Raw genomic sequence first — 25,207 nt, forward strand, 5'->3', positions numbered from 1 at the left:
AAGACTGGTAACCCCAGCTATAATCAATGCTTTTCAGAGATAGCCTGATCTGTAGTCACATAACCAAGACTTGTGATAAGCTCAAGTTCATATGACCATCTGCTCCAATGGCTTCAAGTGACCTTGATCGGTGGGTGGGGGGGGGGGGGGGGGGGGGCGGTGCTAAGCAGATGCTCACCTTGCCCAAGGGTGACCTGTAGGCTCACGGATGGAAGGAGCACCTTACACCTCCTTTAGTAGAGACTTGTCTCCATTCCACCAACCCATAAGAATCTTTAGAGTGACTTGATTTTAAGATAAGGCTCTTAAAGTGGATACAGGAAATTTTTCACTTGGTGCAAAACAAAACTAAGAGGCATACAGGAATAGAGGCAAAAACAACCAAAGAGAAATTAGACTGCCCAATTTGCCAACATTGTAAGCTAAAGAAGAGAAATGTGTGGGTGTATTTGAGGGAAAGCCAGAAATAGAACAGCAGAATTTATCAATGGCTATTGATAAGTGAAAATGGGGAAGGTTCTGTTTTGTATCCTAATGCTTTTGCGGTCCAGGTGTTCTTTTGAAGTCAAGAAAGAGTCATAAAAGTTATTGTTGAGCAATTTTATTAAGTGTTACAAGAGCAAAGAGTGAACAAAGAAAGAGGAGTTTTCAGAACGAAGAAAAGACGAAGGAGAAAACAGCCAAGGTGGTTTCATACTCAGACTAGAGATGATTTAAAAACTCGTGATAATAATTTATCCTATGAAGTAGCAGATTCAAGTAGCATGACACTGCTACTGAAACTAAGAAGATTCTAGGGGGGAAATGCAGCAAAACGTATGCCATAATTACTGGAAAATTCACTGCATGTTAATTTTACACCCCAATTCAGTAGTTACAATGGAGCATGAAAATTGACATGGATTATTTAGGCCAATGAAACTATTTTGTACATTTGTTTGAGTCTACTATCAGATTTGATTGTACTAGGAACTCAATGGGATTTCTTTTAAAAATAAGATTGTTATAGTGCTGTTATAAAAGTCTGCACTTCAACAATCTGTTTAAAATCCTTTTCTATGTTTCACTAACTTTCTCAATCTAACCACACCGTAAATTCACCAATTTCTAATACCTTGACTGAAAAGTGCTCTGTTGTGCCAAACTTTAAAAAAAACGCTTTCAAATCCAAAGTAATCATCCTTGTAACTCAGGCTAATGCTTTAGTCCATGAATTTTCATTTGTTGCAGTGCAAGTATCTGCTTATTTTTAGTCTTTAACAATGCAGCAATTCTGCTCTCAGAAGTTTGCAGATCTTCTGATATTGCTTCCATGTGCAATTCCTGGTTAGGCTTGCTATTTTACGTTGATTTGAAGGTGGTAGAACAATTGTTTATTTTCTGTGTGCTCCATACTTTGGAGATGTAACCAGCTGAATTGGAAAATGGGTAACACTTACAATTCTGTGAAGAAAAATCTTGCCTTAATTTGTAAGAACCATCTGTGATGTGTTATCTATTCTGCATCAATGAAGAGGTTTGTATTTTAATGAGATCAATTAATAAGTTGACAATCTACCACATGAAAAACACCCAATCTTTATTTTGATAGTGTTTCAGCCATTGAGATTTATTTAACAACTCTTTTCCTGTTTTAATGTAAATTGTACATTGGAATTTTCTTTTCATACCCAGAGATCAACTTCAAAGCTGGAACTTTATTAATTTATTGGTTGCTTTACCTATCTCTGAACTTTAAATTGCTGAAAGTGAAACAAGTTCTTGGCAACTGACGTGCTTGTAAGAATAAGCAAAATACAAGGTTTTTTTTAAAGTCATAAATAATAAACTATACTATTGTTATAAAACACACAATGCTGGAATAACTCAGCAGGTCAAGCAACATCAATGGGGAGGAATAAACAGTCGACATTTCAGGCCGAGGTAGTTCATTAAGGCTCATCCCCTCTATAGATGCTGCATGATCTGCCCGCTTCCTCCCGCATTTTATCTGTGTTGCTCTAGATTTCCATCATCTGCTCAATCTGTGTTTAAATAGGTGTTTCACTTCTGATAGCAATGGACTGTTTGGCGTATTGCACAACACTAGGAGCATTGTGTTCTGATAATGATAGTTAACTGCTCTCAGATTGGTAGTCTGCTTATCTTTTTATTTCACAATGACTATTTGTAACAATAGTAACACGACTAGATAATCTACGGTAGATACTGAATACTACCTCAGCTCCAGCAATCTGAGTTCAATCCTGACCTCTCTGTGATCATTTGGGTTTCTTCTCATCCTTCAGAAATATGCAGGTTGGAAGATTAATTAACTACTGTAAGTTACCCTAAGTATGGGGTTGAATGGGTGGTGGTTGGGGGAGGGTGGATACATGGTTGATTGGAATATGGTGAGAACAAAAATGGCATTGGGGATTGGAAGGGTCTTTTGCCAAGCTGTATAACTCTAATATATTCAGCAGTGACTGGGGCAGTTGTATTTTTTATTTCTTGAGATGCAATGCAGATTAGGCCCTTGTGTCTCTTCGAGTTGTGCTGCCCAGCAACCCCGATTTAATCCTAGCCTAATTGCAAGACAATTTACAGCAACCAATTAACCTAGCAACCTAGCAATTAACATAGTCTTTAGACTATGGGAGGAAACTGGAGCACCTGGAGGAAACCCACACAGTCATGAGGAGAATGTACAAACTACTTATAGATACTGGTGGGAGTCGAACCTGGGCTGCTGGTACTGTAAAGAGTTATGCTAACCACTACACCACCGTATTTAACAGCCAACACAGCAAACAAGGGACTGCAAAATCCCCAATTCTCTCAAAGGAAGAACTACCTGTTGTTAGGGTCTCTGCAAAAACAATCAGCAAAAAGGCCCAGTTTACACTTGCTCCTATGTGTTGGACAGGCCAATTTGCCTATATATGACCAGCACTAGGCTTTTCGGAGGAAGAGAAGCTGAAAACTGGGTCAGGCCACCTCAGTTTTTGCTCTATTTTTGTACTAATTTAATAGTAATTATTGTAATTTAGTTTTTTTGTGTACAGCTCCCACAGAACAACAAATTCCACAACGTGTCAGTGATTTTAAACCTGATTCGGATTCAAGAGTCGTGTCTGGTTTATCTATGTGTTCTCTCTGTGCATGATCAAGTAATAACATGAACTATAATCCCATGAGTAGAAATATGTAAATATTTTCAAATTTGTTCTTTTAGTGCTTTGCAACATTTGCATGTTACTAGGGAATATTCAATGTCTCGAGTGCAATGTTCCTGGCTAATATCACATTGAACTTGAAACACAAATATGGAAAAGTTGGTGTTTTGCAAAAGCGGTTGCTCTTTTCTTTGACTGAATTATTCACTTGATAACCATGATGAATGTAGTTGGATCACTGCTTGCACTTTGGCCCAACTGCCTCAGAGCTGATCCAATAAAGCTATAAAAGTTTTATTTTCATTTGGGGTCTTGGAAGTAATTTGTACAATTTACAACTTCTATCTTTAACAAAAGGCTTCTGCAACCAGAATTAAAGAAGTTAATTCAAAGTTAAAGAAGTTAATTCAAAGTTAAAGAACCTTATTTTGCTTCTTGGTTGCATTCTTTTTCAAAAGGAATTGAGTCAAGGATGATCCTGTGACCTGTAGTATTTGCTTTGCTATCAACTATAACTCTACAGCACCTGTTTGCTTTTTCAGCCATACATCCTCACACAATGTTTAAAAATGACATGTATATTATTTGCATTTTAAACTTGTATAGTGTTTGCAAGGGCAAAAGATCTCTAACACAACTGAATATATTCAGCATTCACGCTGAAAGAATTATTGTAGGGTATTGTTAATACTGTCAGTCATATGCCTACAATATTCTGTTTTTAGAAATTCAGGATAATACCTGCGTAGGAATTGCAAATTTGTGCATTTTTAGCTTTTTAAGGAAATATGGGAACAGACTTTAACTTGGCAACATATTTTTCTGGTGGAAAGCAAAGGACTGTTAAATCCAGAGTTCCTGAAGGTAATTGTTTTAAGCATGTTAGCTTGAAGCTTGACTTGTCCTACATCTGTATTTAATGGCATTATATTCCTACTTTGCCTTGTGTAGATTTAAACTAAGGACTAGCATGGTTTAATGGCATTTTAAGGTGAGAGGTAAAAGATTTAAATGGGATCTGAGAGGAAGGCTTTTCACAGAGGATAGTTGGATATATGGAACAAGCTGCCAAAGAAATTGGTAGAGGTGGGTACAATTACATTTAAGAGATACTTGGACCTGTTCATCGATAAGGAGAGGTTAGAAGGATATGGGTCAAAACCGGGCAAATATATCAAGCTTACAAAGTCTTCTGTTGCAGTAGACAAGCTGACACAAAGATGAGGTCTTTGCTGAATAACTCGCACAATGACATAATTCCTAACTACTGCCAATTATTGACAGAATTATTGATGGGTCTCTTTTAAAGTAAACGCCCCAGAAATTTATGAAACTTAACATTTTGTTCTAATAATGAGTTATAAATCCTGTTTATTTTACTGTTGATAGCATAATCTTCAGTTATTGCAAGCAAACTTTCCCATTCTAAGATGGAGGATGTTGTGGTGAACTACATATACCAGAGTGGTTTGCTCCCAACAGACCCCTGCTGACTGCTCCTGTGGCTCCTCCCACAGACCCCTGCTGACAGCTCCTGTGGCTCCTCCCACAGACCCCTGCTGACAGCTCCTGTGGCTCCTCCCACAGACCCCTGCTGACTGCTCCTGTGGCTCCTCCCACAGACCCCTGCTGACTGCTCCTGTGGCTCCTCCCACAGACCCCTGCTGACTGCTCCTGTGGCTCCTCCCACAGACCCCTGCTGACTGCTCCTGTGGCTCCTCCCACAGACCCCTGCTGACTGCTCCTGTGGCTCCTCCCACAGACCCCTGCTGACTGCTCCTGTGGCTCCTCCCACAGACCCCTGCTGACTGCTCCTGTGGCTCCTCCCACAGACCCCTGCTGACTGCTCCTGTGGCTCCTCCCACAGACCCCCCCCCACTGACTGCTCCTGTGGCTCCTCCCACAGACCCCCGCTGACTGCTCCTGTGGCTCCTCCCACTGACCCCCGCTGACTGCTCCTGTGGCTCCTCCCACAGACCCCCGCTGACTGCTCCTGTGGCTCCTCCCACAGACCCCCGCTGACTGCTCCTGTGGCTCCTCCCACAGACCCCCGCTGACTGCTCCTGTGGCTCCTCCCACAGACCCCCGCTGACTGCTCCTGTGGCTCCTCCCACAGACCCCCGCTGACTGCTCCTGTGGCTCCTCCCACAGACCCCCGCTGACTGCTCCTGTGGCTCCTCCCACAGACCCCCGCTGACTGCTCCTGTGGCTCCTCCCACAGACCCCCGCTGACTGCTCCTGTGGCTCCTCCCACAGACCCCCGCTGACTGCTCCTGTGGCTCCTCCCACAGACCCCCGCTGACTGCTCCTGTGGCTCCTCCCACAGACCCCCGCTGACTGCTCCTGTGGCTCCTCCCACAGACCCCCGCTGACTGCTCCTGTGGCTCCTCCCACAGACCCCCGCTGACTGCTCCTGTGGCTCCTCCCACAGACCCCCGCTGACTGCTCCTGTGGCTCCTCCCACAGACCCCCGCTGACTGCTCCTGTGGCTCCTCCCACAGACCCCCGCTGACTGCTCCTGTGGCTCCTCCCACAGACCCCCGCTGACTGCTCCTGTGGCTCCTCCCACTGACCCCCGCTGACTGCTCCTGTGGCTCCTCCCACTGACCCCCGCTGACTGCTCCTGTGGCTCCTCCCACAAACCCCCGTATAAAGGCGAATGAGGCCTGAGGCCGGCCCTCATTCTCCAGGATGTTGTGTTGTTCATTCTTCCGGTCAATAAAAGCCGATATCTCGCTTCTTACGTCTCAGAGTGAGTTATTGATGGTGCATCAGATGTACAGCATGATGCACATCTTTATCAATTATTTAAACATGGAGAAAGAAAATTATTCTCTGAGTTGTTCTGTGGACTCTAATTTTAGACTTTTTGTGAGTTTCTTATTACTGTTAAGTTGCTTTGTAGATATTTACACACTACTTGTGGTCTATGAAGTGGAATTGTATTGCTGTGTTTAACATGAGGACGTTTCTGTGGATGACTCAGTTCAGGGTTTGTCATTGCCTTTTGAATTTATCATGTATGCATTCCTCTCATGAGCTTTAGCCTTGCTCTCCCTCAACCTTGCTTGGGAGGATATTTACATGTATTTAACTCAGCCTTATCCACATTGATAATTTTTAATTTTCTCACTATGACGGGCTTCAGCTGCCTAAGCCCTACCCTCAAGAATTCACTCCTAAAGCAGCTCCATATGCTTCTGCCATTTTTTTAAGTTGCTTTTGATTTCTGAACAAGATCGCCATTGAATAGAAGTGGAGAAGATTTTCTGAAGGCAAGCAAGTTTGCTGAACTCGCTGGTGCCATTGTGTAGACTGCATCTCGTTCTTGCAGCATGCTTTCAGGTTTTCTCTTCCGAAGCAGGTGCTGAACCCCCGCTGATTTTGCGACCGTTCGGTGCTGGCCTTTTCCGTCTGTAAGTGGCTAGCCCAGTCCTGAATGTCCAACACCTCAGCTCCTGCTGTTCAGTTGAGTCGCATGTCCATCTCCCAGCAATGCTGAGGTCCCCCACACATTCCATCTAAACAAGGGTTCAGATTTCAGTTGGGTCTGTTTATAGGTGCTTAGAGGACAATTCTGTTTCAACTGGGAGCTTCATTTTTCTGTTGTACCTTACACTTGTTAGACTGCTAGGCATGCATTGGGAAAGCGGTAGGCCTTGCTAGGCTGTCTTTCCTTTTTGGAGAGGACAAAATGTACACCGGCCATTAGCAAACTACCATCTTCCTTGTGAAGTAAACGTGGCTCTTCATATTGTTAGATTGCTCTACCTACCCTTATACTAAAGGCAATGACAAGGCAGGGGTTCCCAACCTGGGGTCCAGGGACCCCTTAATGATATTGGCCCATGGCATAAAGAGGCTGGGAACCCCTGATTTCAGAGCTGCTGGTATCAGTGGCCCAGAATCCATTATGAATTCCTTCGAAGGGTCTGTATCCTATTAAGATCAACCAGATTTCCTGGTTTATTTGCATGCCTTCCAATAAGAAAAGCCTGTAAATAATGGTTGTCATTATAGAAATTACTAGAAGCCTTTAGAAAATCTATCTATCAAGAAGTGTCATGTTAAAATTATGGAGTTTGAGCTATATAACATGGAGAATGCGTCCTTCAGCCCATCTTAACCATGTCAGCCAAGTTGCCTAATTGAGCTAGGGCTTTTTTCCCCCCTGTATTTGGTCATATCCATCAAAACCAGGAGCTCCCAAGCTTTTCTATGTCATGGACCCCTAGCATTCACTGAGGGGCCTATGGGCCCCAGGCTGGGAAGCCCTAATCAAACCTTGCCTATCCATTTACTATTTAAAACATCTCTGAAATTTCATAATTGAACTTGAATCTACCACTGCCTGTGACAGCTTATTCAATGTCTGGCCCTCTGTGGGGGGGGTTTGCCCCTCACATCCCTTTTGACCCACCCTCTAGCTTTGGGTACTCCTACCCTTGCAATTTTATAAACCCCTGTAAGGTCACCCCCTCAACCTCCTACGATCAAGGGAAAATAAGTCCTAGCCTATCCAGCCTCTCCTTATAACTTGAGCCCTCCAGCTCTGGTAACATCCACAAAACTTTTCTGCATCCTTTCCTGTTTAATGTCCTGTGGTTTGGCAGCCAGCACAGTGTGTAATACTCTGAATGGGGCCTTACCAACACCTTGCACAGCTGTTGTGAGAACATTTATACACCTAACCGTTTTGTTTCCATAACACTTCAGTCCTCTTTAATGTAATGTGATCTAGACTAGTATTATCCTAAAACACAAGGGATAGAAATGTCCTCCCTCCTTCCCCCCCCCCCCCCAAAAGAAAATGTCTCCCATTTTTTTCCCTCCTTTGCCCTGTGGTTTCAGAAAATGAGAACAGTACCCTGCAAGTTCCTCCTTTTGAAATGTGGAGTAATTCACTCATGCCATGCAATGCTGGGCTCTTTGAATCAATCACTGCGGCTTTTTTCGAAATTGTAAGTTCATTGGGCCATCTTCTGATGCAGTGTCACCAGCTTGTCTTGTGATCCACATTATTCCTTTCTTACTGATATAGTTTCCTACCACCTTTTAGAGTCATAGACTCAGAGCTCTGCAGCACAGAAACGGGCCCTTTGGCCCATCTAGTCCATGCTGAACTGTTATTCCACCTAGTCCCATTGATTCACATCTGAACCTTAGTCCTCCATAATCCCTCCCATCCATGTATTTATCCAAATTTCTCTTAAATATTGCAATGAAACCCACGTTCACCAATCCTGCTGGCAGCTTGTTTCACATTCGCACCACCCTTTTATAAAACCATAAGACATGGGAGCAGAATTAGGCCATTTGGCCCATCAACTCTGCTGTGCCATTCCATCATGGCTGATTTATAATCCTCCTCAACCCCGTTTTCCTGCCTTCTCTTCAAAACATTTGACCCCCTGACTAGTTAAGAACCTGTCAACCTCTACTTTAAATATACTTGATGATTTGACCTCCACAGCCACCTCTAGCAACAACTACCATAGATTCACTACCCTCTGGCTAAAGAAATTACTCATCGTCTCATGGACATCCCTCTAGTCTGAGGCTGTGCCCTCTGGTCCTAGGTTCACCTACCCACCCCCCACCCCCAAAAGAACACATCCTCCCCACATCCACTCTATCCAGACCTTTCAATATTTTCTTCCTCATTCTTCTGAACTCCAGCGAGTACAGTTCCAAAGACATTAAACGTTCCCTGAAGGTTAACCCTTTAATTCTTGAAATCATTCTTGTGAATTTCCTCTGGGCCCTCTTCAATGCTAACACAATGTCTTAGATAAGGGGCTTAAAACTGCTCACAATACTCCAAGTGCAGTCTGACCAATACCTTAAAGCCTCAGTATTACATCCTCTCTCTTGTATTCTAATCCTCTCAAAATAGATGCTAACATTTGCATTGCCTTCATTACCATTGACTCGACCTGCAAGTTGACCTTTAGGGGAGTCCTGGACAAGTCTCTTTATACCTCCTGATTTTAAAAAAATATATTTAAAAAAAAAAATTCTCCCTATTTAGAAAATAGTCTACGCTTTTTATTTCTTCTACCAAAGTGCATAACTAGGCACTTCCCTACACAACGTTCCGTCTGCCACTTCTTTGCCCATTCTCACAGTCTAACTAAGTTCTTCTGCAAGACTCCCTGCTTCCTCACATTACTTGCCCCTCCACCTTCATATCATCTGCAAACTTGGCACAAAGCCATCAATTCCTTCATCCATGTCATTCACATATAACATGAAAAGTATCAGTCGCAATACCGACCCTGTGGAACACCACTAGTCAATGGCAACCCACCAGAAAGGGCTCCATTAATTCCCCCTCTTTGCCTCCTATCAGTCAGCTAACCTTCTATCCATGCTAATATTTTTCCTGTAATACCATAAGATCATGTTGTTTGTCAACAGTTGACACTATAAGACCATTGTTTTAATGTATCTTCTCAAGGTTGATGTCTTGCTTCAGCATTATGTTGCTCCCAAGTCAAGTTTAAATGTCTCGGTTACTCTTGCACCAACATCTTGGCTTAAATGCATCCGATGGGTGTTTATTTCATAGAATTGCTATTATTTGGCATGAAGTACATTGTCTCGAACTGTCATCCTGAATCTGGCTTTCTCTCTATCCCTGCACACCTTGTATAGGTCAGCCCATGAATGTGGGATGTTCTCTTTGTTGTGCATTATTTGTAGAGATGGTTCACCATTCCACATTTCCCACATCTGTATCCATAGATGGAGCACTTTTTTAATTACTACTTTAACAATCTTCCAACACCTGCTACCTTTTTAAGCAATCGTGGCTTTACTTTCTCATTTGTCTCCTGCACTTTACTGCATGCACTGCCTGACCGACGTGAGGCTGTGAACACAAGTGATGACAGCCCAGACTGTCATGAGAACCAGCCTCCTCCATCGATGTTGTGTGTACTCCCCAATGCCTCAGGAAAGTAGCCAACATAATTAAGGACCCATCCTATCCCTGTAATTCTCTCTTCTCCCCTTCCCTTTGAGTAGAAGGCACAAAAGCTCGAGTATATGACCAGGCTCAAGGATGTCTTCCATCCCTCTGTAATAAGGCTCTCAAATAATGAGTAAAAATGATCTCTTGAGCTCTCGATCTACCTCATCGTGGCCCTTGTCTGCCTAAACTGCACTTTCTCTGTCACTATAACACGATATTGTTTTCTGTTTTTCACCTTTTTAATACTACCTCAATGGTCTTTTTAAAATAAAATTCCATAATCTGGGAAATGAGTAGTGGGACTACTTACCAGAATTTTATTTTGCTTAAACATCTCTGAGCTCCTAACGTGAAAGGAGTTCCAAATAATTCTAATGTCCCTTTTCGTCAGCGGTAGATGTGATTTGGGCTTGATTTGCACGTGATGGACAAATCAGACTTTAGAACTGCACACTTCTTGTGTAACCTTAGATGTGGACAACTACAATAGAGGTTTCCTTGTCAAGAGAAAGAAATCGGAACAGTCTTAATCATTGGGATCGTAAATGCACATGAGAACTGACAATGGATTTTTTTTTAACGCTATGGTTAATTTTTTTTTAAACTGAAGTTCAGATGACTTCCATATTAGACAGAGTAGTTAAGAAGGCATCCAGTGTGTTGGCTTTCATTATTCAGGTGATTAAGTTCAAGAGCCAGGAGGTAATGTTACAGCTCTGTAAAACTCTGGTTAGACCACACATGGAAAGTTGTGTTCAGTTCTGGTCACCTCATTATAGGAAGGATGTGGAAGCTTTGAAGAAAGTCCTGAGGAGATTTACTAGGATGCTGCCTGGATTAGAGTACACATCTTGTGAGGAAAGATGAGCCTGCTAGGGTTTTGAAGGAGGATGAGAGGTGACTTGCCAGGTGTCCATAAGATTGAGAGGCATAGCAGATAGTTGGCGGCTTTTTCCTAGGGCTGTAATGGCTAATACCAGAGTAGAGTAGAAGGAATTTTAAGGGAGATGTCTGAGGTATGTTTTTTTTGTGCAGAGGGTTAGTGCCTGGAATGCCTGGGTGGTGTTTATTGTCAGATACCTTGGGGATACTTAAGAGGCTCTTCTATAAACACATGGATGTAAGAAAAATGGAAGATTGTGAGATATGAAACAGGGAAGTGCTAGATGATTGTGGAGTAGGTTAAAAGACTGGTACAGTATTGTGGGCTGAAGCCCCTGTTCTAAACTGAGTATGAAAGAATCTTAGTTGAAGGCTTCTTTTGGTAGTAATTTCACTGTTCATATTTATGTCTCTTTTCCAGGTTTAGTATCGATCCTTGGAATTTATCTTGTGTTTGGACATGGAGCATCTCTCATATGTAATTTGATTGGTTTTGTGTATCCAGCTTATTTTTCGTGAGTATGAATTTAGAGGAAAATATCTGTCTTGTGACATTTTGTATAACATACTGCATGCTTTGACTTCATACAAATCTGTATTTTTTTATTAACTTGGGTTTGTAGTTCCTGATTCCATTCTTTCCTTCAATACAAGAATTTAAGTTGAAGGCTTCCTTTAGCAGCATTACATTATTAGTCTGCACAATAGTACCTCTTAGCTCAATTGTTGAACATTTGATGAATTGCAAACAGAATTGTTGACTCTAATTCTGAATGCAGACAACTAGCTTGTTGGTCGCAAACAAAATTTGCAAGATTATTCAAGCTACTAACACATCAAAATCTGAACCAGACCTTAAACTGAATTAAACTGAAATGTCAAAAAATAATTTCTGAAACTGGGAATTTAATGCAACCTGTTCACAAGTGAACAAAATCCTTAAATTTGACTTGTACTTTAATTATCACAGAAATTGAACTTTTTAAAAAGAATACAGGATTGTAATATCCATGTCTAGTTTACATATTTAACATCTTCTCAATGACACTTCATCTCCTTAGTAGAAAGTGCACGCTGACTGCATTTTGCAACCTTTAACAACACTGTTGTATCTTGTCTCCCTGAGTAAGCAAAGTAGGTACAATGGATTCCAGTTAATTGGGACACGTCAGGCCAGTACATTTTGGCCCAATTACGCAACTGCCCCAAATAATTGAAGGTTCACAGAAATAGTTAACAATTTTTTTTTAAAACGAAGGACAAACTGCCATTTAACTGAATAACAAATGATTCATTTAAATGAAATAAAGCATACTATAACACTAACAATACCACCTTCTAACTATTAGAAGCCACAATTTTATAGTGGTGGATAGAGGAATTCATTCAGTGTACACTGTCCTGTTCTTTTTGATTGTTGATGAATAAAGTTACTTGGACAACTGGACCTGGACTTCTGAGGTCAAGAGTAAAACTGCCCCAATGCAATGGCTTTTCCACTTTAAAAAGTCTCCCTCACAGGCCCCCTGCCATTGTTAGATATGACAGACAACCAATAAATAAATAAAATTAGTGCCAATACCTAGTGCAGATAATAGACTATTTTCATACAATTCTTTTGACAATTGCATCCTCCAAATTTTCACTTTCATTGTAACATTCAAGATAATTGCCAATACCTTTTAGATTTTTTTGCAGTTCCTAACTTGAAGTTGTAAAATCATTTTATTTACACTCCTGATTATTTCTGGTATCTCCAAGCCTGAATGCCTAAAACCACAGTGAGCAAAACAGTTCAGAATTGTCCTGCTGCTTACTTCTCATTAACTATCAGTGACAACAATCACTGCTTTTTGAACCCAGACACATATAACAGCCACACAAGTGCACGTGACTGACGCTTGGGCAACAGTCTGCTGTCCCAATTAAGCGGTATTGTGTCCCAAATACACAAAGGGAATTCCTGCTAATTTCTCCATTTGTTTTTGTTCTTTAAGAGCTGTTCCAAATAGGTGGATGTCCTGATTAACCAATGACTCAATTAATAAGAATCCACTGTATTGGATCTCCGAGGTTGCGGTGCCGAATGGGATAGTCTATGTCGTGGAAAAATACAGCGCAGAAACAAGCCATTCAGCCCATCTAGTCACTACTGAACCATTTAAATCAGCTGCTCCAGGACTATAATCCTTCATACCCCTACCATCCATGTACCTATCTAACCTTCTCTTAAAAGTTGAAATTGAGCCTGTGTGCACTGGCAGCTTATTCAGCAGTCACGACCCTCTGAGTGAAGAAGTTTTCCCCCCTTGTTGCCCTAAACTTTTCACCTTTCACCCTTAACCCATGACCTCTAGCTGTAGTCCCACCCAAACTTTGTGGAAAAAGTCTGCTTGCACTTACTCTGTCTATTACTCCTTATAATTTTGTATACATCCTATCAAGTTCCCCCTCAATCGTCTACATTCCAAGGAATAATGTCCTAACCTGTTCAATCCTTCATTACAGCTCGGGTCTTCCAGTTCCAACAACATCCTTGTAAATTTTCTCTGTACTCTTTCAATCTTGTTTACATTTTTCCCTTTAGGTAAATGACCAAAACTGCACACGATACTCCAATGGCCTCACCAATGTCTTGTATAATTTCAGTATAATATCCATTCTCCTGCTCACAGTACTTTGATTTATTAAGGCCAAAGAGCCTAAAGCTTTCTTTATGACCCTCTAGCTGTGCTAATACTTTCAATGAATTATGGGCCTGTATTCCTAGATCCTTTTGTTCCAGCACATTCCTTAGTGCCCCGTTCTTAACTGTAAGACCTACCCAGGTTCGTCCTACCAAAGTCAACACCTCACACTTGTCCGGATTAAATTTCATCTGTCATTTCTCCAGCTGGTCTTGATCCCATTGCAAGCTCTGATGGTCTCCTCACTGTCCACTGCACCCCACCCCCCATCTTGGGATCATCCGCAAATTTGCTGATCCAGTTAACCATGTGATCATCCAGATCACTGATGTAAATGACAAACAATAATGTATCCAGCACTGATTCCTGTGGCACTCCACTAGTCACAGGCTTCCAGTCAGAGTGGATCATCTACTACAACTCTCTGGCTTCTCCCACAAAGCCAATATCTAATCCAATTTACTACCTCGTTTTGAATGCAGAGCGACTGCACCTTGAACCTTGACCAATCTCCCATGCGGACCTTGTCAAATGCCTTGCTAAAAGTCCTTGTAGACAATATCCACTTGCCTTCATCAACTTCCCTGGTAACTTCCTCAAAAAAAACTCTTAAGATTGATTAGACACAACCTACTATGCATAAAGCCACCCTAACTATCCCTCGTCAGTCCTTATCTATCCAAATATTCGTATATCCAGTCTCTTGGAATACCTTACAATAACTTTCCACTATTGATGTCAGGCTCACTTTTTTCATTTTCTCCCTTTTTATATGGGGTTCACGGGAGTTTCTGCTTTGTGCAAACACCAGAGGGCATATGTACAAAATTAAAGGAGGGAAGTTTAGGGGAGACATCAGGGGTAAGTGTTTTTTTTTACACAGAGGGTTGTGAGTGCCTGGAATGACTTGCCAGGGATGGTGGTGGAGGCTAAAACATTAGGGGTACTTGAGAGCCTCTTGGACAGGCACATGGATGAAAGAAAAATAGAGGGTTATGGGGTAGTGTGGGTTTAGTACTTTTTTAAAGATTATATGGGTCGGCACAACATGGAGGGCTGAAGGGCCTGTACTGTGCTGTAGTGTTCTATGGTGTCTTCATGTATCTTGTAGAGCCAGGCATATTCCTCTGCTTCAGTGTGATAAGCTGATTAGTGAACGGGGTCTTGGCACACCAAAGTTTGAATTGGATGCCCTAGAAAACTATGTCCTGGAACACTGTGCTTATGACAGATACGCACACAATATATTTTTAACAATTATTCATATTATGTGATATGCCTTTTAGAATGTTGTCAACTGCAACGGTTATTTACAGCCATCAAAAAGGGAGGGTTTTTTTGAGCTGCAAATTCTATCCTGTTTTACCTGCCTTAATAATTATGACATGTAGAAGCTACACAAGCCAAAATACTGTTGATGTGTCTTGCTTTACTGAGTAGGTCAACCTTAGTTTGACCACTTGGTATTATGTAAAATAAATCACGTAAATTGCTAGAATACGAGGAAATCTAAAGCTTTAAAACTTGCTTAACTCTAGTTTTCTGTCATAATGTAATATGCTGCAATGTTAGCAACCACAAGTTGTTTCTCAGTGTCTCTCAATTGTTCACTCAATTTTACTTGTTATAGTTTATCTTAAACATACAACTTATTGCTGATGGGGAAACAAGCTGATTATTATTGCCTTTTCCTCTAGAAGCCATAGGTTAATTTGTAGAACTAGTAATTACAGCGCATGAAGTGGCTGCTTGGTTTGTTAAGTCTACGCAAACAGTCTAGACTAATCCTGTTGGTCTCAATTCCCCATGAATCGTTTCAACTGAATACCACCAACTGTGACCAAATAACGGCATAGAAAAACTGGGGAGCATTTGTTCTTCCATCATAGTCAGAGTGCGACAGCACAGAAACAGGCCCTTCAGCCCATCTAGTCCACGCAAAACTATTATTCTACCTAATCCCATCAATCTAAACTAAACTTGGATTATGGCCCTCCATACCACTCCCATCCATATACTTATCCAAATTTCTGCTAAATGCTGAAATCAAACTGCTAGCAGTTTTTTTTTTTGCACACTCTCACTACCTTCTGAGTGAAGAAGTTTCCCCTCATTTTTCCTTTAAATATTTCGCCTTCCACCCTTAATCTACAACCTCTTTTTCTTGTCTCACCCAAACTCAGTGGAAAGAGCATGCTAGCATTTAATCTATCTATACCCTTCATAATTTGTATACCTCCCATTTGCTCCAGGGAATAAAATCCTAACCTATTGAATTTTCCCTATAACCCAGGGCTTTATGTTCTGGAAGCATCCTTGGAAATATTCTCTGTACTCATTCAATCTTATTGAAGTATTTGGAGCCACCTGGTATGATGGCTCCAAATGCACAGGAAGGAAAAATGTTGTAGACTTGGCCTACTCTATCAAGGGCTCATGCTGTATTTCCCCACCACTGAGGACATCTTCAAAGGGGGGGTGTCTCAAGAAAAACATTGGGGACCCTCACCGTGCCTCTCCTCGGCATTACCATCATGGAGGAGGTATAGGAGTCTGAAAATGCACACACAGTGTTTTAGGAACAAGTTTTTCCTCTGCAACATCAGATTTCAGAATGGTCCAAGAAACCAGGAACACTTCCACTATTTTATTCTCTTGCACTATTCTTTTAAATTATTGTAAATTATAGTGATTTTTTTTTTGTATTGCACTTAACTCTGCTGCATAACAACAAACTTCATGACTTTTTTTGTAATCACTTTAGATGTTGAATTTTACCTTGACACAGTTGATGTGCATAACCTCCACCTGTTAATGCAGGTGATTCTAATTTCTGACATTTTAATCATCTGGCCCAGTATGATTTTTGCAAATAGAGAAGTTGCATGGCGAGGCGAACTCTCAAGGTCACAAACTTTTTCTTATTGCTAGTTGCAACTCTTCAGCAGAGCATATCATTCAGTTAGTATGATAATTTGATCTTCAGTCAGATTGAGTAGACCTAACTAAATTTCAGCTATGTTTCAAACTTTAGCGTGACCGTGGCTCCCATTTTTCCAAGTCAGGAACAGTCTGTTTTTATTGGGCGTTAATGACAATGGTACATCTTGAGGCTGTCACTACATGGTTACATGTAACTTGTAAAGAGGAAGGTCATGTTGGTAGTGAGTCAACATCGTACCATTTAAATATTAAGGGTAAATTTTATTGAATATCAGCCTTTGACTATTTGTTCAATGAAATTAATAAACAGAGTTTTGAATATCTATACATAGGCTAAGCTAAATTATTTTATTGCCAATTTTAATAATGTGTCATGAATTATCTAGGATGGTTATGGTAACATTGTGAGGTGAAACATAATTGAAAATTGAATGGATGTTCAAAATCATTGAAATTGGATAGACTAACAGATACTTTGGTTTATGTTCCTTTATAAACAATTTAGATATTGGATGTTCTAGAGAGAATTTAAAAGAATAATGCAAAATATGGAATAATGTACAGAAACTGCACTGTGGTTTCACCAGCACCAGACTACCTGGCATCAAGGGCGTGTTTATGGAAAGATGCCCAGAACAAGCCAGCGACATCGTGTGAGATCCTACCCACCATGCTTGTGGACTGTTTGTCCCACTCCCATCAGGGAGGAGGCTACATAGCATCCACACCAGGACCACCAGACTCTATCTGTTTCTGTCCTCAAACAGTAAGGTTGATCAACACTTCCACCCACTAATCCACCCCCCACCACTACTTTATAATTTCCTGTCAGAGTCACCTTATGTACAGATACTCCTGTGCCTAGTGTCACTTTATGGACACACAATCAATCTATTTACATTAGCTATTATGTGTATTTATATTGTGTATTTATTATTTCATTTTTTTCTATGCTGCTTTGGATACGGAGTAACAATTATTCCATTCTCCTTTATACTTGTATACTGGAAATGATGTTAATCAATCCTGAATCCATTTTGCATCTAAAGATTGGAATTTATGATCTATTCTTTCTTCACCATTGGCAGATGTTTTGGTAGTTGATAGAATGCCTACTATTTTGAAAAACAAAATACTCTTAGATTTTTAAATAACTTGATGGTACTGTATTAGTATAGTGATTTTAACATAATCATTGTTTAATCTTAATAAAATATACATTTTTTTCAGAATCAAAGCTATTGAAAGTGTAAATAAAGAAGATGACACTAAGTGGTTGACGTATTGGGTTGTATATGGAATATTCAGTGTTGTAGAATTCTTCTCGGATATCTTCCTCTATTGGTTTCCTTTTTATTATGTAGGCAAGGTCTGTATATACATTTTTTTAATCTTTGATCTTAATCTTCCAAATCTATTGCATTCTTTACCATTATGCTAAGCATAAGGAACATCAGAAATTTGTGTTTTAACATGCTATTATTTTTGGTATTCGAGATTTGTATTTTTCATAAAACGTGCTCTGATTTGATGGATTTTCTGGTTCTATTACTTAGGCAACTTTTGGTTAGTAACTAATGCTGGAGAATTTTTTTGCCTGCAGTGTCTTTTCCTGCTATGGTGCATGGCACCAGTCATGTGGAACGGTTCTCAGATCATCTATAACCGAATTGTCCGCCCTCTGTTCCTCAAGCATCATGCCCGAGTGGATAGTGTTGTTAATGACCTCGGTGGCAAGGCTTTGGATGCTGCAGAATGTGTGACAAGAGAAGGTCAGTGAAGCTTGACCAGAAAGTGAAGATCTTTCAAATATTATACATAATCATGCTTGTGTATATCTAGGGAAGTTGTGTATAAGGTGACTTGGATTTAGGATGAGGCAGAGAACTTCTGCTGTTACAAAATCTATTTTAAAAAAATTTGTTTATCTTTAACACCTGTGAACAATAGTCTTTGCCATTCTTAATCTCTTGAAAACATCCTTTCAAAATTTAATGGCTCATTTCCAAATAATCATTGATTATTTTCTGATTGACATGGGCAGATAAAATTACTTATTACTTCACTCCCCATCTTTATCTTGGCTTGTCCTGATTGGTGACTCTTGAAATGCAATGTAAGTAGGATATACAATAAAGTTACTAATAAGTTATGCAACTTGTATCTTGACTGATATAGAGGGGGAAAAAATCCAATAAGCAATTTAATGTTTTAAATGCATGCCCTCTCCAGGTTACAGATGCATTGTTTTTACAGACATCCATATGTTATGTCCATAAGTTGGAAAATGTACAACTTGACAGTAATTATACCTCAAATTATAATGGTTTGATGAGGGCCGACTAACATGAACATTTGTCTTCCCCTGCCTTGTTACAATAGTACAGTATCAAAATATCTCTCACTCAATGGGTGGTTTTGATGCCTTGAAGTATCGGTAGATTTTACTTTAAGGGACCATTGTTACACAATTATTAGTCGAAGTAATTGCTTGTCAGTGTCCAAAACAACTCTATTGAGCTACCTCCTTCAATGAAACTGGCAACCTATGTTCTTAAGACATGGTGGCGTCTGATTACTTTAGGTATATGCCAACAGGTAATCTTTTGCCAAGACTGGTTCTCTTTTAAGAAAGAACAGGCTCTGAAAGTAGAGAGTGGGGGAAAGGTAGTCCTGGGGACTTTTGAATTACAGCTTTATTTTTAAGACCTTTTTCGTAAGTGCCAGTGTCCACATGTTGAGCGTCCATAACCCAGGGAGTACTTTTGTTCATAATTTAAGTGCCTACCCATGGCATTGATCTTTCTACTACTCCCAGTATCCTGTGCCAGTAAGTTCTTGTTTAAAGCACCAGCTGAATTTGGATACAATTACACATGCCAATAGCTGGTGTTCTATGTCTCTATCTTATTTGTGTGTTTACAGCGGTTTGGTATCATTGGGCTATTAAATTTTTTAGTACAATTGAATAAATCTTGATCCTATCTTTCCAAGGACATATAAAAGTACAAATCTCTTCCTAATTTTCTCCTTTCAAGAATCTGGGATGGCAGGATATCCTGGTTTCTTCTCTCTTTCCAGTCTCAGCCGGAAAGGTTGACAGTTTATTTCTGTCCACAGATGTTGCCTGACCTCTTGAGTTTTTCCAGCATTTTGTGTGTGTTGCTTGAGAATTGGCCAATATATTGCAAATTTGAACCTCAACCTTGACTCTTTCAATGTTTATTAAAAATTAAATCAGTAAGTTGGAGTCATTTTTGAAAATTTCAACACATTGAGATTTGTTTTGGCACAATATTATCAGTATATTTAAAAAGAAATCTGTCAGTGTGAATTCAGTAACAAGTTTATGACAGACAGAATGCCAGTCACAAATTTTATACAAGGCTTTGTATGCTCGCGAAGAAAATTGATAATGTGACTTTTGGAATCAAATCTGTACACCTTGCATGGATGTGCTTATTCTGACAGTTAACACTCTAAGTTGGCTTTTCCAAAAAAAAAACCTGCAACATAGCAGGTGAGGACATAGTCCTTCCTAAAAATGGATTACAAAATAATGTCTTCATATTTGGCAATGCACAGTTTGGCATGTTCCCTTTTGTACTTCCTGGGATTGCAAATTATACTGCTGTTGACTGGAATGAATCACACAATAGGACAAACTAGATAAAGAATAGTAAATGGGGAATTGCCAGCCAACGTAGAATAAACTATTGTATACAAAGATACTGAATTAAAAGTGAATTAGTGTTTCTTCACCTATTAGTTGATATGGTCTATTTTGTTGCTTGTTTTGACATGCATCTATTGCTTTGCTGCAACAACTTGCTACATATAAACAAACAAGGTCTTGAGTTAACGCCCATTTCAAAATGTTCAATAACGTTTTGCATTTAGATGTACTGAAATACATTATATCAGTTTATGTAGTCAAATAATGGACACTGACTCAAAGTAGATATTAGGTGCAGCTCAAAGCTTTCTTCAAAGAGAAGAGGGAGATGTGGAAATGTTTTCTATATGGACTGAGATATATCTATCAACATTTGTATATCTGCATTATGAAGACTACTGTTTTAACAATATTTGAATCGGGTTTAGATTTTTAAAATTCCTACTTGCAAGTAATGGCTAGAAGCATCCTTGTGCCTGTGCAGATAACACACACACCAGTGCATTCTGATTAGAAGTGGCGAGAGATTATGAACTGGAATATTTCAAAAGCGGCCCTGCGATACAACACTAGGAAATGATTCAGCTGTTGTGCTTTGTCAAAGCTGTAACATGCTTATCGTCCTATAAAAACCTTGTCAGTCTCTGTACCACACAACATCACTACTTGGGGTTACACAAATGATTTGCCAATTCAAGCGAACTGTTGCATGTTCATTGGTGTCGTATGTTGCCTTGTACAGAGACTGGCAGATTGGTCATCATGGCTCAAGGTTTCAAAAAGTTGGGCATTGAAGATTAACACAGTAGAGGTTATCACAATGCTTCACAGTACAGCTGATGCGGGTTCAATTCCAGCCGCTGCCCGTAAGGAACTTGTACGTTCACCCATGACTACATGGGTTTCCTCCCACAGTCCAAAGACCTACCAATTGGTAGGCTAATTGGTCATTGTAAATTGTTTCATGATTAGGCTAGGGTTAAATTGGGTGTTGCTGGGTGCACAGCTCAAAGGGCAGAAAGGCCAGTTCCGTGCTGTAAGTAAATGACTAGTAATGAGCAGTTTAAGGAATTTGCATCATTGACAAATTATTCCACATGTGCTTCAGCAAACTCCTTCAGGCAGCAGGTCAAAAATCTACATGTAATATAATTTACCCTATCATGTGAACAAACTCTCCTATATGCTATGTGAGATGCAGTGATCTAAAAACCCCTTTATATACAGGATGCACAAATCATTAGATTTAAGCAGCACAAAATACTGGATGAACTCAAGTCAGCAGGAAATAAACAGTTGACATTTTAGGCCACAACCCTTCATCAGGACCCTGTATCTGCAGAATCTCTTGTGTTTGTCGTGAGATTTTTAGATACGTTTCAGTTTATATTAATGTTTCTTTCATTTTTCTCTTGCTTTAGTTTTGCAGACTCTAAGTAACAGCAAGAGCCTCGTAAGGCCAGATGCAAGACCTAAACAGTTAGCTGAAGTGTCTGTATGTAATGAAGCAGGCCTGCTTCTTGTTAGATCAGAATCCATGGTTTATCATGATCTGTTTTTAGTGGAACTATTACACCAGAATTGGACTTTAACGTTTGTGATAAATATTGGGGTATACATTTTAATTCTTTCCCTATTCATTTTAAGGTGGCTTTAAATTAATGAGATTCAAGATTCACAAAGCTTGAATCTTCATTTTAAGGTGACTTCAATGAGCAATTGAATTTTGTCCTTTTAAAATTTCATATTAGTGTTTCTTCCCTTAATACAAAGATGACTATTTATAACTAATATTATAGGGATAATGTTTCTGTTATGGCTCATAATTATTACATCTGGTGAGACTTGTTCATTCTTCCACTAATAAACAGTGTCATGATAAACCAGTCTGTCCTGCTAGTCCAAACAAGCCCTAATAGTAATTTAAATTGAATTTTCATAGCTCCTGCCCTTTACTGTAATCACAACTGTAAACTTTAAGTATGCTATTTCATTTAGTGCTGTATGCCATCAGTCTATAAAGCTTCTTTGTAATTTGTGCTCTATTTTTGTATTCCCCTTGGATAGGTAAACGTATTTCAAAGATTTTGTTTGAGAATGTTGTGCAGTTTTAGAATATTGCCTTGTTCTCTGTCCTTAATATATAACGTGTTGATCAACTGAGTCCCACAAAATTAGATTTCAGCAAACAAAGGAACACAACATCACCTTGTGTACAGCTTTCTGTTAGGAGCATGAAACTCCCAGATGTGCAAGGGTAATGTGTGTTGTGGTCATTAGCATTTGCCTGTGGAAAGAACACCACTCTAGTTTGAATATCTTTTACATTTCTTGGCTTGCATTAGACATGCTCTTTCATGTTGACTTGGGGGAGGGAGGGATTTTAGCTCCTAGGTGAAAGGTCACTTTAGAGCAGTCACACTTGCCAGCAAAATTTACAAGATTACTTGATTACCATTTTGCACTACATGGTATGCCATTTCATTTCTTTAAAACTGAGTAAGTCTGTCTTTTAAATATCATGTCACTTCAACCTGCAGATCTTTTTTAAAAAAAATAATCAAAGTTTAATTTTGAATGTTTTCTTTCAAGCCAACTTCAAAAGAAAAATTAGGAGGCGTTTGGTATTGCCTGTTTTCATTACTATTGATTTTACCTGCACAGAATTACTTGAGGCTGAAGTTCAGCAAGATAGAGTTACTATACAGAACAATGAGTTAAACTGTACCACAGGCAAAATTCAAAAGGTGAAGAATGTGGACTGAAGCTACTTTATTTAAATGCACGTAGCATTTGGAATAAGGTAGGCGGACTTGTGGCACAGTTAGGGATTGGCATCTGATTCATGGCTGAAAAAAGGCCATAGTTGGGAGCTTAACATCAAAGGATGTACTTTGTATCGAAAGGGCAGACAGGCATAGGTGGTAGTGTGGCTCTGTTGGTAAGAGTTGGAGTTGCATCTTTAGAAAGAGGTAACAGGGTCAGAGAATGTCGAATATTTGTGGGTAGAGTTAAGAAACTGCAAGGGTACAAAAGCCATTATAGGAATCATATATAGGCCTCCAAATAGTAGCCAAGATGTGCAGTTGAGACTGCAAAGGGAGTTGGAAAAGGCATGTAATAATGACAATGTCACAATTGTAATGGGGGACTTCAATATGTAAGGGGATTGGGAAAATCAGGTCGGTGTCTGATCGCAAGAGGGGAAATTTGTTTTGTACCTATGAGATGGCCTTTTTAGAGCAGATTGTGCTTGAGCCTACTCAGGGAAAGGCTATGTTAGATTGGGTGTTGTTTGATAAGCCAGATCTTATTAGGGAGCTTAAAGTAATGGAACACTTGGGAGGTAGTGATCATGATGTGATTGAATTCGTACTGTAATTTGAGAGGGAGAAGCACAAGTCAATTGTATTTAATCGCAATGGGGGAAATAAGGGAATTTAGAGGCATGAGAAAGCAGCTTGCTGAGGTGGGTTGGAGGAGGATGCAGCTGGGGATGTTGGCAGAACAGAGGTGGCTGAAGTGAACTGTTCCCAGAAGGAAAGCACAAGATGGGTATGTCCCACAGAAGTAGTTCTGAAATGGCAGGGTTAAGCAACCGTGGCTGATGAGGGAAATTAAGGACTGCATAAAAGCCAAGGAAAAGGCAAATAAGGCAGCAAAAGTTAATGGGAAGTTAGATGGTTGGGAAGCTTTTCAAATCCAACAAAAGGCAACTAAAAAGCTAGAAGAAGGGAATAGATGAAATATGAGGGCAGACTAGCCAATAATATAAAGCAGGATACCGAAAGATTTTTCAGTCATATAAGGAATAAAAGGGAGATGAGAGTTGATATTGAACCACTGGAAAATGATTCTGGTGAGGTAGTAATGGGGGGAGGGGAGGAAACAGAAATGGCAGATGAATTTAATGGGTACTTTGCATCTATCTTCACTGTGGAAGACACTAGCAGTGTGCTGGAGGTCCAAGAGTGTCAGGGAGCAGGAGTGAGTGCCATTGCTATTACAAAGGAAAAAGTGCTAGGCAAACTCAAAGGTCTGAAGATGGATAAGTCACCTGGGCAAGATAGACTAGTTGCTAAAGAGATAATGGATGCATTGGTCATGATCTTTCAAGAATCACTTGATTCTGGCATGGTCCCAGAGGACTGGAATATTGCAAATGTACTCCACTTTTTTTTTAAATGAGGAAGGCAAAAGCAGGGAAATTATAGGCCATTTGGCTTAACTTCAGTGGCTGGGAAAGTGTTCGAGTCTATCATTAAGGATGTGGTTTCAAGGTACTTGGAGACTAATGATAAAATAAGTCAAAGTCAGCATGGTTTCTGTAAAAGGAAATCTTGCCTGACAAATCTGTTGGGAGTTCTTCAAGGACGTAACAAGCAGGTGGACAAAGGAGAGGCAGTGGATCTCATTTACTTGGATTTTCAGAAGGCATTTGATAAGGTGCCACACATGAGACTGCTTAACAAGATAAATGGTGTTACAGGGAAGATACTGGCATGGGTAGAGGAATGGTTGATGTACAGTGAGACAGGGCCTTTTCTGGTTGGCGGCCGGTGACTAGTGGTGATCCTTAGGTCAGTATTGGGACCGCTACTTTTCACTTTGTTTGTCATTGGTTTGGATAATGGAGTTGATGGCTTTGTGGCTAAGTTTGCAGATGATACGAAGATGGGTGAAGGAAGCAATAAGATTGCAGCAGGACTTGAACAAATTGGAAGAATAGGCAAAAAAGTGGCAGATGGAATACAGTGTTGGGAAATGTATGATAATGTGTTTTGGTAAAAGGAACAATGGTGCGGGCCATAATCTAAATGAGGAGAAAGCTCAAAACATCAGAGGGGCTTGGGAGTCCTCATGCAAGACTCCCAGAAGGTTAATT

At 40.1% G+C, this 25,207-nt stretch overlaps 1 protein-coding gene across 3 annotated transcripts in view; it reads left to right on the forward strand.

Moving 5' to 3' along the window:
* The window catches only part of LOC140739796 (receptor expression-enhancing protein 6-like), a 40,060-nt gene that overhangs the window by 1,861 nt on the left and 12,992 nt on the right, over window positions 1-25,207 (forward strand). Inside the window, exons 2-5 of one of the 3 annotated variants that reach the window (XM_073068326.1) lie at window positions 11,438-11,531; window positions 17,877-18,015; window positions 18,250-18,418; window positions 21,744-21,817. In XM_073068326.1, the coding sequence (XP_072924427.1) occupies window positions 11,438-11,531; window positions 17,877-18,015; window positions 18,250-18,418; window positions 21,744-21,817 (476 nt within the window). The remainder of the gene's footprint in view (window positions 1-11,437; window positions 11,532-17,876; window positions 18,016-18,249; window positions 18,419-21,743; window positions 21,818-25,207) is intronic. The other 2 variants (XM_073068327.1, XM_073068328.1) reach the window with 2 other exon arrangements.

The sequence above is a fragment of the Hemitrygon akajei genome, chromosome 16 (assembly GCF_048418815.1).
Source record: "Hemitrygon akajei chromosome 16, sHemAka1.3, whole genome shotgun sequence".
NCBI lineage: Eukaryota > Metazoa > Chordata > Chondrichthyes > Myliobatiformes > Dasyatidae > Hemitrygon > Hemitrygon akajei.